We start from the raw sequence: 18,035 nt of genomic DNA, 5'->3' as shown, positions 1-18,035 counted from the left end.
CCAATTCAGGTATTTTTGTATTTTAACATGAGATTCCATCATGTTTTCTAAGGTTAGATTGTGAAGTACAAGGAATTGGGCTCTGGGAATCTTTATGATATGATAACCTTCCAGATTCTCCTCTGAGCCCTATTATATAGGCTTCCCCTCCCTCCCTCCCATATGTATTGAGTTTCTATTATATCTCAGAGCCTATTTTAGCTACTGAATATAGAGCAGTGAATGAAGGAGATATGGACTTTATCCTCAGTGAGCTTTTGTCCTTGTGTTGCCGGTTGATCCAGTCCAGGGAGCTCTTCCTGTGAACTAGGTGAGACCTCAACCCGAGAGAGGGTTCTTGACTCTGATAGAGAAAGAAGTCATGAACAGGTCAAGCAGATACAACCAAAGAGTAGTGTAATACAGCCAAGTACACCCTCAAGTTGGGCATACGGGCATGCTCCAGAGATGAACAACATGCACAGTAGTTTAGTAAAACCAATTACACACTCAAGAAGGGAGTGCAGGTGTACTCCGTAGAGGAGCAACACGGTGGTTCATATTGGGTGGTCTTATAGCTGGAGTTCAAGCAGGGGGTGAAATATTCATTAGGATAGGTGGGGTTTTCTTAGAATATGGAGAGGGGCTTTCTGGGAAACTGGGAAAATCAGGTGACACCCTTTTTTTCCTTAGATGGTCTTCCTTGGAACTGTCATGACTCCAATGGGTGTGATTTTTATTATGCTAATAAGCATATAATGTACTTTGAGGTGAAGTCATGGTCAACTTTTCCTCCATTTTGGAACCCATCAGTTTTGGCAGGTCTGATGATCTTTACCTTGAAAAATAAAACTACAGGAAACAGTATAACTGGTATTTTTAGCCCTAGTATTCGACAAAGTAGCATAGATAATATCAATTGCTGAAAGTATTCAATGGATGCCCATCACACCTAAATCCAGACTCCTCATGCGGACGAGAACCACATGATTCTATCCCCTTTTCCTCACCAGCTTCACCTTGCACTGTTCTCCCTCTTTGCAGGTCTGTTATCTATATCCTTACTCCCCACAGTACAGTTTACACAGAATGGTTAGAATATAAACAAACATCTAATTGAATGTAAACACCAGCCAAAGTCCCAACACCCTCCCTGTGCATATCTGGCTATTTGCCTGCTATGACACTTATGAGCAGACAAAACACCTAAAAAGGTATTTATTAGGGATAAATGACATAAAGAAAATAAAACAGGGTCAGGGGTAAGAATGCCTATGGAAGTTATTAGGGCAGACGCTTCTGAGGAAGGGATAGTTGAGCTATCCCTCAAATGAAGGATATGATAAAGGAGCCAGCCAGGTGAAGATCTTGGAAGCAGTGTGCCAGGCGAGGGGAAAGCTTGTGCAAAGCTTCTCAGGTAGGAATGATTTTGCTGTGTTTGAGCCAAAGAAAGAAGGTCAGTGTGCTAAGAATATAGTGCAAAGAGGGAGAACAGTGCAAGGTGAAGCTGGTGAGGAAAAGGGGATAGAATCATGTGGTTCTCGTCCACATGAGGAGTCTGGATTTAGGTGTGATGGGCATCCATTGAATACTTTCAGCAATTGATATTATCTATGCTACTTTGTCGAATACTAGGGCTAAAAATACCAGTTATACTGTTTCCTGTAGTTTTATTTTTCAAGGTAAAGATCATCAGCTCTATGGAGAAGCCTTTACCATTCCATATAACCTCTTGGAATACTCTCTGGGATGCTCATTGCTTGGAATACTCTGCTTTCTGGTTCATTAAACTTTCACACTAGAGAGAGTGCAAGCTCAGTGAACTCAGGATTGTATTTTGAACATCCTTTTTTCCCCCACAGTGTCTTCAGGTGTCTTCTGTTTCCTAAACACCTGGTAATAATGGTGTCCTGCCAATGGGTCTCAGCCCGGGCAAGTTCACTATGGATTCAGTGTGACCAAAGAAAATGACAGCAAAACGTTCTTGGGGTGAAAGGGTTATACCCAACTTTATTTCCAGGTGGCAGGTCAGTCACCAAAATCCCGTTCACTCAGAGCAAGTCTGTATGCAGCAAGCCGGTCTCTGCCCCTGGGCCCCTCTGTCTGCACAGCTGCCCTCTGGGCCTCTATCCTTGGCGCTACCACCACTCCAGCCTCTACTCTGCTCTCCTGCAGCCTTGCACCACGTCGTGCCCAGAGCACTGGGCGGAGTTCTTTTTATAGAGTCAAATTGCCCACAGGTGTGCAGTGGGATAGTCAATCAGGGCCAGGTGAGAATCCTGACCACAGGAACTCTCATTTTATCCACATACTTTAAAAATCGCTGGTACAGATGGGGATTTGCACGTTGCCATTGACAAGGTAACCTTGAGGACTTTACTTGTAAACCCCTGGGAATAATTGCCAACAACTGTTTAGGGTTTACCACCTGTCAGGTGTACTGTGAAGAGCTGCACTTTGTACACGAACTCATTTTTCTAATCTTCCTAATAGCCATATGAGTATTAATAATCCTATTTTATAAATGGGGAGACATAATTTACCCAGATGTTTACCTCACTCGGCTTATGTGTATGTAGGAGTGGAGTACTCATTTCTAACGTTTTATCAATTTATGTCCAAATTCTCATGGGATGAGCATCTCAGGGGTGATTCAAAATTATGTCTGTAGAAAGGAACACAACTCAGTAAATGGGTTTTCTCCCAGAAGGAAAACCGAGAATTGCTTACGGAGTACCCCGAGCCAAGTGTCCCTCTCTCTGGGGGGTGGGGTGGTGGTTACTTGTGTCTAAGGGGACAATCTAGAAAGTTCATCCAAAGTGGACGACTAGAAAGCACCGACTGCTCACTTTGCTGGTACGCGGTCTCCTCAATTCACGAAACGAGACGCACCCTCAGAGGCAGGACTCGTGCGCTGGTGCGGGGAGCAGGTCAGTTTCGGCGCCCGGCTGCTGGAAGAGTCCATTAGGGATGGGCAAGGCAGGGTGTTCCGGACGCCGGAGCTCGGGCCGGGCTGCCCGCTGCGCCCACGAGGGCGCGCTGCGGTGGGCAGCCACCCCCGCTCCGCTGGTCAGGTGAGCGCAGCCCTGGCAGCCGCGAGTCCTATTGGAGCAGGCGGAGGATGGGTGGGGAACGGAGCAACCTTCCTGACCCGATAGCGGGAGAAAGATTCTGCAGTCCCCGCGAAGCGCGGGGTCGCGGGCGAGAGGTAGAGCGTGCGTGTGCCAATGGAGGACCGGATGGTGGTGTCCCCGGGGCCAGGTAGGCTGTGGTGGGGGGATGGTGCTTCGAACAACCCGTGGCCCCAGAGGAGCGCGGCGGCATCCGCGGCGGCGGGAGGTCGCTGCTCCGGCACCTGTTGCTGGAGGTGGGAGGCGAGGGCGCCGCGGGCCGCGGCTAAGCCTGCGGGGCAGCCGGCGTCTTCCCGGCCGGCGGCTGCGGCTGAGCTGTGAGCATTGCGTTCCTGCTACCCGCGCCTTCCAAAGATGCTTTATTCCAAAAGAAGGTGAGAAGTGCATGCGCAGAGGGAAAAGTTTTTTCTTCTCGTTCTGCTTGTTTGAAACCCGAATTCTAGCTTTAATTTTAAAAAGTCTGCTTGGATAGTGACCGATTCAGAATGGCGCGCCATAGGTAACAATAATGGGAAGGTTGAGATCAACGTGAAGGAATCATAAGTTCCAAATAACCACAGCGTCGAAGAACTTAAGTGAAATACATTGATTCTTGGGAGTTTGGAATTAGCTTGAAGCTGTAGAATCATATATTTTTTAGAAAGCATACCCACTTTCAATGTGTCCAACTACTTTAAAATCAATTTTTTCTTAATTCCCAAACTAAGAAATTATGCATTGTTCATAGGGGCAAAAACCTTTTAATATGGAATATTAATTTTGTAACTTTTGTTTCAAACCAACTTTTCACATTTCACGAAATTCAGAACCTTTAAAAATGTGTGTGGTGTGTTTATAAGCTGCACAGTCTTTTAGAAATTACTGGTGTCAGATCTTAAGAGTGACAGTTATTGACAATGATAAAGCTAAAAAATGTACCTAATACAGAATTATAGAAAAATTCTTTTTGAAGTTATTACCTTAAATCATCAAAGTTCTTTTTCCTCCGCTTTTTCCTCCCCTTTGTGTGTCATTTATCATAAGAGCAAGGTATAGTAAAAAAAAAGATTTTCAGGGTACAAATGAACACAGCGATTTATTTTTGGATAATTTCCTAGGGTACAGGGCAGTGCCAAATACACTCTGAACTGTGTTGTAATACATAAAATATATGCAAGTAGGTGTAACATTCTGGCTCTGCAGTAAACTTCGGTGACTTTAGACATTCGCCCGTCCTTCTGGGACTTAGTTTCTTCATTTATAAAGTAAAGGGATAAGACTAGGTGATTGGATGATTGGAAAGGCTTATTTGAACTAGAAATTATATGTTTCAAGATTATAACTTTTTAAAAGAAGTAACCAAAATGTATGCACTAAAAAAGTATATGGCTGAATCCTATTTCCATATTCTTTTTCCCATGGTGAATGAGTATCAGTCCCCCTGTACAGAATGCTGTTCTGTAATGATTTCCCAGAACCCCTTAATACGGATTATTTTATTTGACACTCATTCCACCACCATAAATTATCCCAATTTACAGATAATGACACTGAGGCATGGAAAGTTCAAGCTCCTTGTCCACAGTTCCCTAATTAGTAAAAGCTGGATCAAAGATTTAATTTGAGTGCTCTGAATAGCTAAACTATACTGAATGTGATGATTAAGAAATGAAGTCACCCATAAATACCAGCTAAGAAATAATCTAAGAGTAAAATGTAAATCCTTTATGGAGTAGAGGTAAATTGTGTAATAGTGTCTTGATATCAGATATAGAAATGGTGTATAGTCAACATTTATTGTATTTTAATAAATATAGTTTTATGCTGTATATAGGTTTATCAGGTATTGAAGGGGCCAGTTGTATTCATCAGAAAATGATAACATGAGATGTATTTGGAACACAAATGCTTTTATGATAGCAAAAATAACAATAAGAAATAACATGGAAAGGTGGAGGCTGGTGTTCGGCAAAAGCATTTCAGAAATCTTTGTACTTTAGAGGTAATCTTGCCCGTACTAAATCCAAGGAAAAAGAGTGTTTACAGCAGAATTAGCTGTGACTTAACCCTTTGGTTCATATTCCTATGGTGAATGTTAATAGCATGCCACATTTATTGAATATCCACAATATGCCAAGATTCTAATAGGCCTTTAAAATAGAGTGTGTTAATATCTAATCATCAAATACTGTTATCCTGATTTGCAGAGGAAGAAACTAATCAGAAAGATCTATGCTCTGGGGGGAACCATAAAGAAATACATTTTGCCTTAGACTAGATGTGTGATCCTTTATTCAGAAATCCACAGGCTGTGAATGCAACACTGAAATCCTTAAGTACTGGGAGGCAATTGGAGCCAAACTAGACCAACCCATTTATTTTATATTTTTGGACATGGAAACCTAGAGAAGTTAAGAGACTCACTTAAAGTCAATGTTCTATTTTCCCTTTTATGACTTTAGTCACCTGTACGTTCCTGTAAACTAAGAAGTGAGAAGCATGTAAACAGGTTAACTTGATCATTAAATGTGTGATTTATTGCCACTCACCCAAATGCTGCTTCATGCCCTTTTTTTAAATTGCTGTCCTACTGTTACTGAAAATTTCAAGGTAGCCCCAATTAGGATACAAAATCTTTGAAGACAGTGACTTATGTGTTTCAATAGTACCTCTGGGGTTCAGCAGAGTGATTAATATATTGAATAAGTGGCTTTGTACCTATTTACCTGTGACAACTCATCATTTTATGCACTGGGTCCGAAATCTGTAGAATGGGAGCACTGTGTCATCACCACTGAATTCATTTAGAGGGCAACTAGGCAATTTGCAGATGCTTAGAAAGCATATGGAGTCCTCCGGTGATGGTTGTTTAATTTGATTATAAAATATAGTGTGTTACCATGGAGAGATTTGATTGGGCATTTCCCTGATTTTGCAGGAAAAGTCACGACGCTAAGTGTTACACGCAGGTGAATGTGCGCAGTTTCTCTGACCTGGACATAACTTTTTTTCTGATTGTAAAAATAATACAAAGTCATGTAGGCAATTCAGACAGTACAGAAGAAAATAAAAATCACCAGAAACTCCTCTCTCTAAAGGTCTTGGTGACTATCCAGCCAGAGGGATGTCTTTCGTCCCTTAACTCCTGCTGAATCAGGGTGAGAGCTGAATTATTTATTGAAACCGTTTACGGTTTAAAGCTCTATTTAGCCTTAGTATTCTATCACTATCAGGCAGCTCAAACTGTTTATAAATAAAGATGATTGTTGAGAAATGTAAATATACTACTAATAAACCTGACTCTGTCTCATGCAGAATGAAGCATAGAGAGTTGATTTCCCCACATGCATGTGTATTTTTCTCCCTTCACAAGGCAAGGCTTGGGTGACAGGAGGCATCTGCAAAGGTATGGCGGGTTCCCCAGTATGCCAGGGTGTCAGGCCACACAGGAAGCCACAGCACTGAGCTCTGTTGTCCTGATAGAGGTGTGGTAGAGGAGGAAAAGGGTGGAGCGGGGACATGGGGGGCTCTAGTAATAAATACAAAGGCTGTGTTTTCTGACTTCACTGTGACCACTATACACTTTAAAATGTACCAGACCAAGGCCCGCCCTCAGCTGCTGGGCAGGTGGTCATGGGGCCTTTTGGGCTTAAGTCTGGCTGTACCTCAAAATGAGGGCAGGATGCAGATAGGACATTTCTCATTCATTTATTCAAGATTCTGAAAACCCAGAATGGACTCTCTTTCACATAGAGGAAAACCTGGCTGTTGAAATAATTGCCCATAAATGAGTTTTGAACTAATACAAATGGTTAGGCATAGAGGTAGGCTGGGGGCCTCTTTGAGAGAGACAATGATAGCCCTTTCATATGCATTTGAATGTAATCACGTTGAAAATATTCATGTTTTAAAGATGATATTTGATTATTTTAATTTAATAAATTTACTTGCTATTCAAAATTCCTTTTCCCTGAGCACAATTTCTTGATTTGTACTATATATTCGAGCACAGAGTTCTTCATTCTTTATTAGGGGCTTAACAAAGCTTAAATCCAACCATCTGTTCGATCTTGGCACATCAGCACATTGGAGGTGCTGGTAGGGGCTAAATAAATTTCCCACATTTTAAAAGTTAGGGAAAGAGCTACCTTTATGAATAGCTTTCAAATGATTCTCAGCAAGACAATAGTGCAGAAGTGGAGTAAAAATGCATTTCATTCTCTAAGGCACAAGGTTCCCTGTCTGTCTTTGGTTTTACTGAAAGGCAATTAGCATTTCAACTAACCAATTTGGTTACATGCAATGAAGTACTTGGGTTTATAATTTGCTGCTCTCTGAGGCTGTTGAGCTCTAGCTCTTACGTAATCCTCTCCAAGTAGCCTTCTCTCCAGCATAGTTATTGTTGCTGGTCTTAAATAACTAATCAACAGAGTTTTCTTGCCTTCAGCTGTAGGGTGCCATAGGGCAAGGAAAATGAAATGCCAAGCTAATAAGGAGATGATTGTAATTATTAAATAGTTGTTATTGAAATGTGGCACAAGTTGAAAGATACAGAACAGCCTCAAATACAATAGCTTCAAAGCGCAACTGCAAAAAGACATGATGTGGCACCTTCAATAGTTTATTTCTGCATACAGTATGCACAATAAATTGTATGTATATGGAATTTAATTGAATAAGATGGCTCAAAATTAACAAGAAGCAAGTCTTAATTATTTATACTGACTGCTCTTTCTGCAAGAAAGAATTCTGTGGGGACTATAGTACTAGAGAAGAGAACAAGTGTTTTGAGGCATATTGTGGAAATAATTCAAGGGTTTGCATTTGTGGTCTAATTGAAAATAAGATTTTGTTAGCTTCTTTAGTCGTGCATTCTGATAATTAGGTAATATTAATATACTTCATGTGTATACTCATCTTTTCTGAAGGAACCAATATATATTATGATAATCCTTTTATTGGAATGATATCCTCTCATTCATGTCATGGATCATTCAATTTAGCTCAACTTTTAATGCACCACTGTTTTTGCAGAGTTGTACTTAGGTAATGATTTGGAGCTAAAATAATACATTTCTCATTTTTCAAATAATGTTTAACTGAAAAAAGGCATAATAGAAGTGTTTTAGATAACCAGTCTTACAGATGATAAATATAATTTGAGAGCATATGTGGAAGGTCTGCTATTGTCCTTTATATCCAATCTGTGACATAAAGAGAAAGTGATGTATCTGTGATAGATATATCTACCATCACTTGTTCTATCTGCAGCTGTAATTAGTCATTTGCATATTATTCAACTAAATTCAGCAGTCTTGATGAGCATGAATGAAATAAAAGAAGGCTTACCTGTCCTCTGGCAGACTAGTCAGTTAAGAATGGAAAGTACTCTGGAAAAAGTGGGACTTGATCTGGACTTTGAGGATGGTGGAGGAGAGGGAGTGGAGAGAGTAGAGAGATGTGCCTGGGGAGTAGCTTGGATCAAAGGTGCAGAGGTAAGAATGATCCAGGTGACTTGCCCCAGATACATATTAGATCAACTTGACTGGAACTATTGAAAGAAGAAGAACTGGAAGTTCAGAGTGGGTCAAATTTTTTTTTAAATTAAGATTTTATTCACTTACAAAAAAAGTCACATTTTAAAGTGGACCATTCAGTGGTGTTTAATATATTTACGAAGTTGTATATCTGCCACTACTGTCTATTCTAGAACATTTTCATCACCTCAGAAAGAAACCCTGTACTGATTAGCTTTCACTCCCCATCCTTTCCCCACCCCGAAGTCCCTGGCAACCAACCAGTCGCCTTTCTTTCTCTACAGCTGTGTTTGTTCTGGGCATTACATCTAACAGAGTCATACAATACATGACCTTTTGTGTATTCTTTCACTTATCGTAATGTTTTCAAGATTCTTCACGTTGTAGCATCCATTTTATTTTTATGGTTGAACATTGTATGAATATACAACATTTTGTTTATCCCTTCATCAGCTGATGGGCATTTGGGTTGTTTCTGCTTTTTGACTCATGGATATTTGTGTACACGTTTTTGTGTGAACATGTATTTTCAGTTCTCTTGGCTATACATTGTGGGGTGGAATTTCTGGGAGGACTAGGGAGGGTGGAGAAAATAGTCAGGATGCAGTTAGAGGACACTTATCCTTTCCTTCTATACTATATGTTAAGGTTAGGGTCACATTATGGGGCAAATGCATTAGGTATTGCTCGAAGGTTTTGCTTGGAACTCTCCTTGCATAGATCACTGCCAGTTAGCTAAGGCATTTAAGACAACCAAGTTGTGAGAAAGCAAAACAAAGGAAGTTTGCTGCAAACTTCTCACCCTTGCCTGTAGGTTTTCCCAAGAAGGGAAGTCTGGTAATGGCAGAATAGTGATTGACCTATTTTGGATATGCTAAAATCAGAACTGTGATTAGTGTTACCTGATGTGCACTGATCTCTGATGACTTCTGTCTTTTTTGGTAGGGACTCTCCTACCTGATACTAGTTGAACAGACAAAATGAGAACAATTTGTTGTTGAAATTAGTTTGTTAATGATGGCTACTAAGTAAATCACTTGAGAATTGGGTTTTAAGTAAAAGACAAGGCCAATTCACTAATGTATAGTTAGTCAGATAGTTGTGTGTGTATGTGTGTGTGTGTGTATGCATTTATGTGTATTTTTTAATCTGAGACCTTAATTTCTTGAGAGGGTCTGATGTACTTAAAAAAATTTTTATTTTGGTATCATTAATATAAAAATCATATGAGCAACATTGTAGTTTAGATTCCCACCATTATCAAGTCCCCACCACATAGCCCATTATCGTCACTGTCCATCAGCATAGTAAGATTCTGTAGAGTCACCTCTTGTCTTCTCTGCTACACTGCCTTCCCCATGCCCCCCACCCGACCCTACATTATGTATGCTAATCATAATTCCACTTATTCCCCTTCTCCCTTCCTTCCCACACACTGTACGAGTCCCTTTCCCTTTGGTAACTGTTAGTCCATTCTTGGGTTCTGTGAGTTTGCTGCTGTTTTGTTCCTTCAGTTTTTGCTTTTTTCTTATGCTCCATAATGAGTGGAATCATTTGATACTTGTCTTTCTCTGCCTGGCTTATTTCACTGAACATAATACCCTCTAGCTCCATCCATGTTGTTGCAAATGGTAGGATTTGTCGTCTTCTTATGGCTGAATAATCTTCCATTGTGTATATGTACCACATCTTTATCCATTTACCTACTGATGGACACTTAGGTTGTTTCCATTTCTTGGCTATTGTAAATAGTGCTGCAATAAACATAGGGGTGCATATGTCTTTTTGAAACGGGGATCCTACATTCTTAGGGTAAATTCCTAGAAGTGGAATTCTGGGTCAAATGGTATTTCTATTTTGAGCATTTTGAGGAACCTCCATACTGCTTTCCACAATGGTTGAACTAATTTACATTCCCACCAGCAGTGTAGGAGGGTTCCCCCTTCTCCGCATCCTTGCCAGCATTTGTCGAGGGTCTGATGTACTTTATAAAATAAATTAACATTTGAACAAATTTGTCTAATTTTGGTGGAGGCAAAACATTTTAAGTTCTTGAAAAAAACCTAACAAAATATATTTGCTTCGTGTCCTATAATTTGCAACATGTGTTCACATTAATTCAGGTAATCTTAATAACCACTTAGTTGTAAGGTGCTTACTTTTTACTCTATAGATTAAATGAGTCATAAAAATCAACAAAAATAATTAAAAACACACCCAGGTCTTCAGTTTAATGTCCAGTAAAAGTTGTCCACTCAGTCATCACAATAATGATCATAATATATTTTGTTATTTTGGTGTTTCACAAAAGTATTTCCACAAGTTTAAAATTAATTTCATCTTAAATCTCCTAAATAAAGCTCTTTCATCAGGTAGCAGTGCATTGAAAACCTCAGTGTATTAAAAATATTTCCAAACCTCAGCCAGGACTTCACTTTTTTGGAATATTTGTTAACAAAATTATAAAAAAATGTAGATAATCTCTGAATATCAGTGTAAAGCAATTTGATTATTGTATGATAATTTTACATAAATATTTTTCTTAGAGAAATTCAGCAAACTTTGGGAATTGTTCTTGTTTTTAGAAAGACGTAGCCTTTCAAGTTAATACTATGCCTACTACTTAAGATCTTGGAATAATGTGATTAGCGGAGTTTCCAGAATCACTTTAAGCTTGCAAAGGATTTTTCTTCTTCCTCTTTTTATTTTTCACTGTTATTCATGAGTGACATTATATTGGGGGTCCGTCATGCATTCATGCATCATTTACTGAGGCAATCTACCAGGGACTTGAAAATCTTACTGAGCTGGTGATTTCTACTTTCAAATGTTATAGCTCCTGACCTCCAAATTTTTTCAGATTTTATAGTGATCTTTAACAATACTTGAAAATTCCAGTGATTTCATGGCACCATATGTTTAAAAATCCTAACCCTGCCCTTCTTTCTAGCCAACATCCTTTTCTTGTGGCAGGCTCCTTCTTTAAGCACGGGATGAATGTAACAAGGATTAGAATCAGAGCAGCATACTTGCTTTGTTTCACTGCTTCTGCTCTTGTTAGAAAAGTATCATGTCAGCCACAAATAAAATCTACACCGACAGCTAATTACGTTGCAAATGGCAAATCACTGTGGATGTGAAACTGTATGTGTAATATAAGATTCTTATTATGTTGTTTAGTGTTACATATAGGGCTGTTCTGTTCACTAGACTATGCTGTTGAGTAGGTTCTACTGCCAGTAAGAGGCTGAGTTTGATTATAGAGAAATAAGTATGTGTACTTTTCACCTAATGACTCTTTTTATATGCTAGGATGTATAAATATAGTGACTTTTAAAATTGTCTTCCCTATATGACTATTAGCAAGGCTCCTCTGTTAATAGAGAATATTGATCTAGTATTTAGTTAAGAGCATGGGATCTGGACCTTGAGAGCTTGGGTTTGTGTTCTGGCTTTGCATTTCCAAAGTGTAATCTTGACAAATAAAATATTTTTAATCTCTGTAACTCAGTTCTTCAATGAGCCTCATATGAGTGTAATAGTATCTAGTTTATATTTCAAATGGTTGCTATGAGGATCAAATGAGTTAACACATGTAAAGCAATTAGAACACCAATCACTTAGTAAAGTTAGCTGCTGTTAGCAAATATTGTCACACATCAGATCCAAATTATTGCGATTAGGGTACTTGAGGGAAACCATAGTTCTTTTTGCCTCCTTTAGATTCTCTCAGAGGACTTAAATCTATCTTGAAGCTACTGGAGCTCGTTTCAGTCCCTAACAATTTTTTTTCTTTTTTACTTCTATAGGCTTGTTTTGGATCCTTAGTACATTAATCTTTAGCTTTTTTATTTTCTAATATATACACTTTCTTGTGTAATTGGGTTGTATATCATTTAGATTCTTGTTCTGTTAATGATCGTTGTTTTGCTCATGAGTCTTTGTAGGGTTTGTTAAATATTCCAAGTGATGGTGCTTTATTTTGGGTTTGGGTATTGTTAGTTTATAAATGAGTTTTATGGTATTCAGAACACAAGGTCTATATGATACCCAATTTTTGGAATTTACTCTCAGTTTTTTATAAACCTTTTTTCTTGTGTGCTCAAAAGAGCATTGTAGTCTCTGGTTGTTGGGAATATATTCCACATGCCCATCAGACCAAGTTTATTAGCTGTGTAGTTCAGATCCTCTATATCCTTCCTAATTTTTATGTTCTTGACATATCAACTAAAGAGAAAGACTCACACACATGCACACACACAGAGAGAGAATGAGAAATAAAAAAACCCTCACTTCTCTTTGGAGTTGTAGGAATTTTTGCTTTATATATTTTGAAGCTATGTTTTTAGCTTATATGATCTCCTGGTAAATGGACATTTTTGCTGTTATGTAGTAACTATCCTTATATGTAGAAATGCTTTTTGCCTTGAAGGCTATTTTATCTGTTAGTAACAGACACCATGCCACTTCAGTTGTTTGCCTTTTATGAACTTCAGAAAGAAGGAAATGATTCTAGAAGGACTAAGAAATGTTGACTAGAGAATACACATTTGGATAAGTGAAGAAAACATTAATGATTAAATTCTATAATTCTAATGTCAAATATTGAGAGTTAAGTAAAGCAACATATAACTTATATCAGCATAATTAGCATGATAGTGGGCTTTGACAGTGATTAGGTTTAAGTATTCAAAGATCCTTTTATTCAACAGTAAGATGAAGATACATTTTTTTACAAGCTGTTTTTTTATTTGGAATAAAGTTGATATACAATATTATGTTGGCTTCATATGTAAGTAGGATGAAGATATTAACTTTAAACTTATAAACATTTAAAGGACAAAAATGAAATCTCTCAAAGAACAAACAAATCCACAAGCACAACCAAGGGAAGCAAGAGAAGAAAAAACTGTGTAACATTAGGTCAAAAAAACATAAAATAAGATGGCAGGAAAAAAATCTAAAGTATAAGTTCAATTTATATTCACTTACGATTAGTGATAAATTGAACTCTTCAGTAAGAACAGATTATCAAAGACCAAAAAAATAAGGACACCAACTACATGTTGTTTACAAGAGACGCACATTAAACATAAGGATACAGAAAGGTTGAAAGCCAGAGAATGCCAAGAGATAACAGCTCTTAACAATTTGTATATAATTTTGTACTCTTTTACGTGAAGAGGAGCTCCAAATTACATATGCTTCAGGCATAACTAGGTGCTCTAAAACTCAGTGGCTTAAAACCACTTACATTGCTTGTGGATTTGTAACAGGTAGTGCTTGGTGGGCTGGAGCATCTTCTTCCAGGATGTTTCACTCTATGTGCTTGGCAAACTGAGGCTGGCTGTCAGTTCCTCTCTACATGGACCATACTACGGGAAGCTTGGACTCCTCACAGCCTGGTGATCAGCATCCATGAACAAGCACTGAGCAACCATGGTAAACAGACAGGAAGTAGAAACTGCCAGTATCTAAAGGCTCGGCCTGGAAGGTAGTACAGTATTCACTTCTACTGAATTCTGTAGCCAAGGGGCAAGAGAGCTTGGAGTCAAGAGAGGGACACATAGTTCACCTCTCAATGAAGAGCTGTCAAGAAATTGTGGGGCCTATTTTAAAACCATCCCCATCACTGCTCTTAATAAAAATAATAAGCGAGGAAGCTAGCATAGACTACTCTGTTGAGGTGTAGCAGTCTGGCAGAGAAGAGGCCACTTTTGGACTTCTTGATGACAGTATAGTCATGCATTTTTTTAAAGTGGAATTTTCCACTGAGGCACCAAAAAAAAAATCAAATGTCAAAGGGAGTTCTGAGAAATTAATTGAAATTCAGAATTTTGAAGATAACAGAAAACTGCATGACTTTTTAATTTCTTCTTAAAAATTTCTTTCATAAAAAAGTCCAGAACAGTGAAAGTCTGAGAGTTCATACTGGGAGAAAGGTAGAAGCTCTGTGAGTATCCTGTGAGTATCCCACAGCAAAAAAGTTCCTGAATGATTTCTGAGCTAAGGTAGCCTGAGGAAGCAGGACGGACGGATAATGTCTGGGCTGACCTGCGCCACCTCCCACAGATGGGCAGAGGGCAGTGAACCCCAGGGGCTGGCCAGGAGACCCGTGAGAGGGATGTTAGCCTGTGTCATTTGAAAGGGATCTTAACCTGAGAGGACAGCCTGACAGGGCGAAGGGAGTCCAGTAGTCATGTGCTGTGCAGAAGGGGCACAAGGTGAGGGGGATCTGGATTAGCCAGCTGAAAAGGAAGCACAGCCTGCATCTTGGGGATTGATGTGGATTAAAGTGAGGCCTCTGTGCAGCCTTCATCAGTGTCCATGAGAATCACGCAGCTGGGATGTGGAGAACAAAGTCATCTCATTGCAGTGTAATCAAGTAAGGACCTTTCTAACTCCTTTACCTTGCCTCCATCCTGCCTACCACCTTGCTTTGCCCATAGTGGGGATGGGAAACCAGCTGGCCAGCTGAGGGAGGAAGAGAACTATATGTAGATGGACAAAGACAAAAGGAGGTCAATAACCATTCTCCACCTGTAGGCCACTGGCCTGCAGCAGGCCCTAGTTGGGGAAAAAGTAGAGTTTATGTTAAAGTAAGGTAAGAGCTTTGATTATTATGTAGGGGTTGCCAGTAAATATATCTTTCAAACATACACATTAATATAATAGTAGAATGAATTGGCAGTTATCAAGAATGTGCCATATTTGTTTCATGCATCTCTGCATATTATAGAATGCAGCTATAAAATATATGAATAGTTTCTTACATAACCACAATGCTATTATCTTACTTAAAATTATAGTACTTATGTAACATCATTCAATAATGAGTCCATATTCAAATTTCCTTCTCAAAAATGTCTTTTTAGAGTTGGATTCTTCTAATTAGGACATAAATAATATGTAGATATTCCATGTGACAGTCTCTTAAAGTCTTCTTGAGTCTCCTTTCCCCTTATACCATTGATTTGTTGAAGAAACTTGGGGCAGTTTGTCCCATAGAATGTCTATGTTCTGGATTTGATTCTTTTTGATATACGGAATGCGTTTGTCTCCCCTAGTAAAGTGGGAGTTAGCTCTGAAGCCTCTGTTGTTTCAGGTTCTGTTCTTTGGGCAAGAATGTTGTGCAGGGGGTGCTATAAACTTTATATCATATCATGTCATGTGTTCTCTCAGTTGAGTGACACTGAGAGTTAGCAGTGGGTTCTGGTGGTGAAAGCCTAGTTCCTCCACTCACAAGCTTCCCATTAACTAACCCCTCTCCAGTTTACTGAGATACAAGTGACGTATTACAGTGTGCATTAGTTTAAGGTATATAACATAATGATTTAATATATGTATTTTTGCAAAACTATTACCACAGTAAGTTTAGGTAACATCTGTGACCTCACATAGTTACAAGTATTTTTTTTTATGATGAAAACTTTTAAGATTTACTTTTAGCAACTTTCAAATATACAGTATTGCTAACTGTAGTGCCCTTGCTGTACATTACATCCCATGATTTATTTGTATTATAACTGGGAGTTTATACCTTTTGTCCATCATCACCATTCCCTTCCCCCCACCTCTGGCAACCATCAATCTGTTTTCTCTGCCTCTATGAGTTTGATTTTTAAATTCCATAGATAAATGAGATCATGTATTTGTCCTTTTCTGTATGGATTATTTCACTTAGCATAAGATCCATTTATGTTGTCAAAATGATGTATTTCCTTTTTTGATGGCTAAATAGTATTTCTTTGCATGTATTTAATTTTTTGAGGAACCTCATACTGTTTGCCATAGGGGTACCAATGGACGTCCCACTAGCAGGTCACAATTGATATTTTCCACATTCTCATCAACACTTATCTTTTTGATTATAGCCATTCTGAAAGGTATGAGGGAGGTGATATTTCAGTGTGATTTTGATTTGCATTTCTCTGATGGTTAATGATGTCAAACAGCTTTTCATGTACCTCTTGGCCATTTGTATGTCTTTGAGAAATGTCTACTCAGTTCTTCTGCCTATTTTTAAATCAGATTGCCTGTGTTTTGGAATTGAGTTGTATGAGTTTTTAAAATTTATTTTGGATACTAATTCCTTACCATGTATAAGATTTCCAAATATTTTCTCCCGTTCTGCAGACTGCCTTTTCATTTTGTTGGTTTCCTTTGCTGTGTAGAAGCTTTGTAGCTTGATATAGTCCCACTTGCTTATTTTTGCTTTTGTTGCCTTTACTTTTGGTGTCCAATCCAAAAACATCATTGCCAAGACCAATGTCAAGAAGCATACCCCTATGTTTTCTTCTAGAAGTTTAATGGGTTCATGTCTTACATTCAGGTCTTTAATCCATTTGAGTTGATTTTTATCCAATTGTTTCATCCACAGATGATTAATTCCTTAATTATTTAATGAAATAAATTAAGAAAGGAGTTACAAACAGGTGCTTTTCTGTCACTTTTGCCACAGCTAGAATTCTTTTTTTTATTGAAGTATAGTTGATATACAATATTATATTAGTTTAACAGCTAGGCTATTTGGTTACCTTTAAAAGGTCTTTACCCAGGATAGACAGTATAAATATTTAATTCTTCTCCTTTAAATGTTAATTTCAGAGTAAGGAGTTGATGCCCTAGTTACTTTCAGTGGTGACCAATGAGACTGATTGATTGATATAGTATCCTTAGGATTTATACATTCAATTGGTTTCAAATAAGTGCAGTCATTACCCTTTTAGTTACACCAAATTTTAGTCTTGGCCAGTGGGCACCTTTTTATATTCTTGTGTCGCATTAATGTGACCCCATTAAGTTTTGATAGTTTCCTTGCTTGTACAAGATACTTGGGTTCCTTTTGCATATTTCCCTCCACAGACATCAGTTATTTCTCTAAGGAGCCCTGGTTCCTTCTAGTGGGTAATGTTGCTTAGAGACAGAAATCTGGACACTAATGATGCTCTTGTTACTGAGTGGTTGTTTCTAAGCTTTTTAGTGGACAGTCAGAAAAGTGCATAGTATCACTTCATGACTTTTCTTCTTTGTAAAACTGACATTTCCAATTTAAGTTTAACCTTATAGAGACTTTACATTTCTTTGGTTTTATTGTCATTTCCTTTTTCACTTACATAATTACTTATTATTTGCTGTATCCTATAATATGTATAGTTTCAAAATTGTATTATACAACATGTTAAATATGATTGCAAAACATATCCTACAGTAAAAAAATTTAAACATAATACTGATATTACCACTGACATTAAGACTACTGAATGAACTACAAGCTTTCTTTGTAGCCATATTTGTCCTTAGAATTTATTCTAAGGGCAGACAGAGAAAAACTGTTTTAAAACTACTAGAAATAATTATTTTGTCTGTGTGATTTTATCATCACTTGATATACAGTTGTTTCATTTCA

General features: G+C 38.3%; 1 protein-coding gene across 1 annotated transcript in view; it reads left to right on the top strand.

The window, feature by feature from the left end:
- The first annotated feature begins 3,121 nt into the window (after nucleotides 1-3,121).
- ADGRV1 (adhesion G protein-coupled receptor V1) overlaps nucleotides 3,122-18,035 on the top strand; it is a 577,341-nt gene continuing 562,427 nt past the window's right edge. Inside the window, exon 1 of the mRNA XM_037012118.2 lies at nucleotides 3,122-3,240. Coding sequence (XP_036868013.2) covers nucleotides 3,207-3,240 — 34 coding nt within the window. The 5' untranslated portion in view covers nucleotides 3,122-3,206. The remainder of the gene's footprint in view (nucleotides 3,241-18,035) is intronic.

Source organism: Manis javanica, chromosome 1 (assembly GCF_040802235.1).
Source record: "Manis javanica isolate MJ-LG chromosome 1, MJ_LKY, whole genome shotgun sequence".
In the NCBI taxonomy this organism is placed as follows: Eukaryota; Metazoa; Chordata; class Mammalia; order Pholidota; family Manidae; genus Manis; species Manis javanica.
The sequence above is the reverse complement of the archived record's forward strand: the minus strand, read 5'-3'. Positions and strand labels throughout refer to the sequence as shown.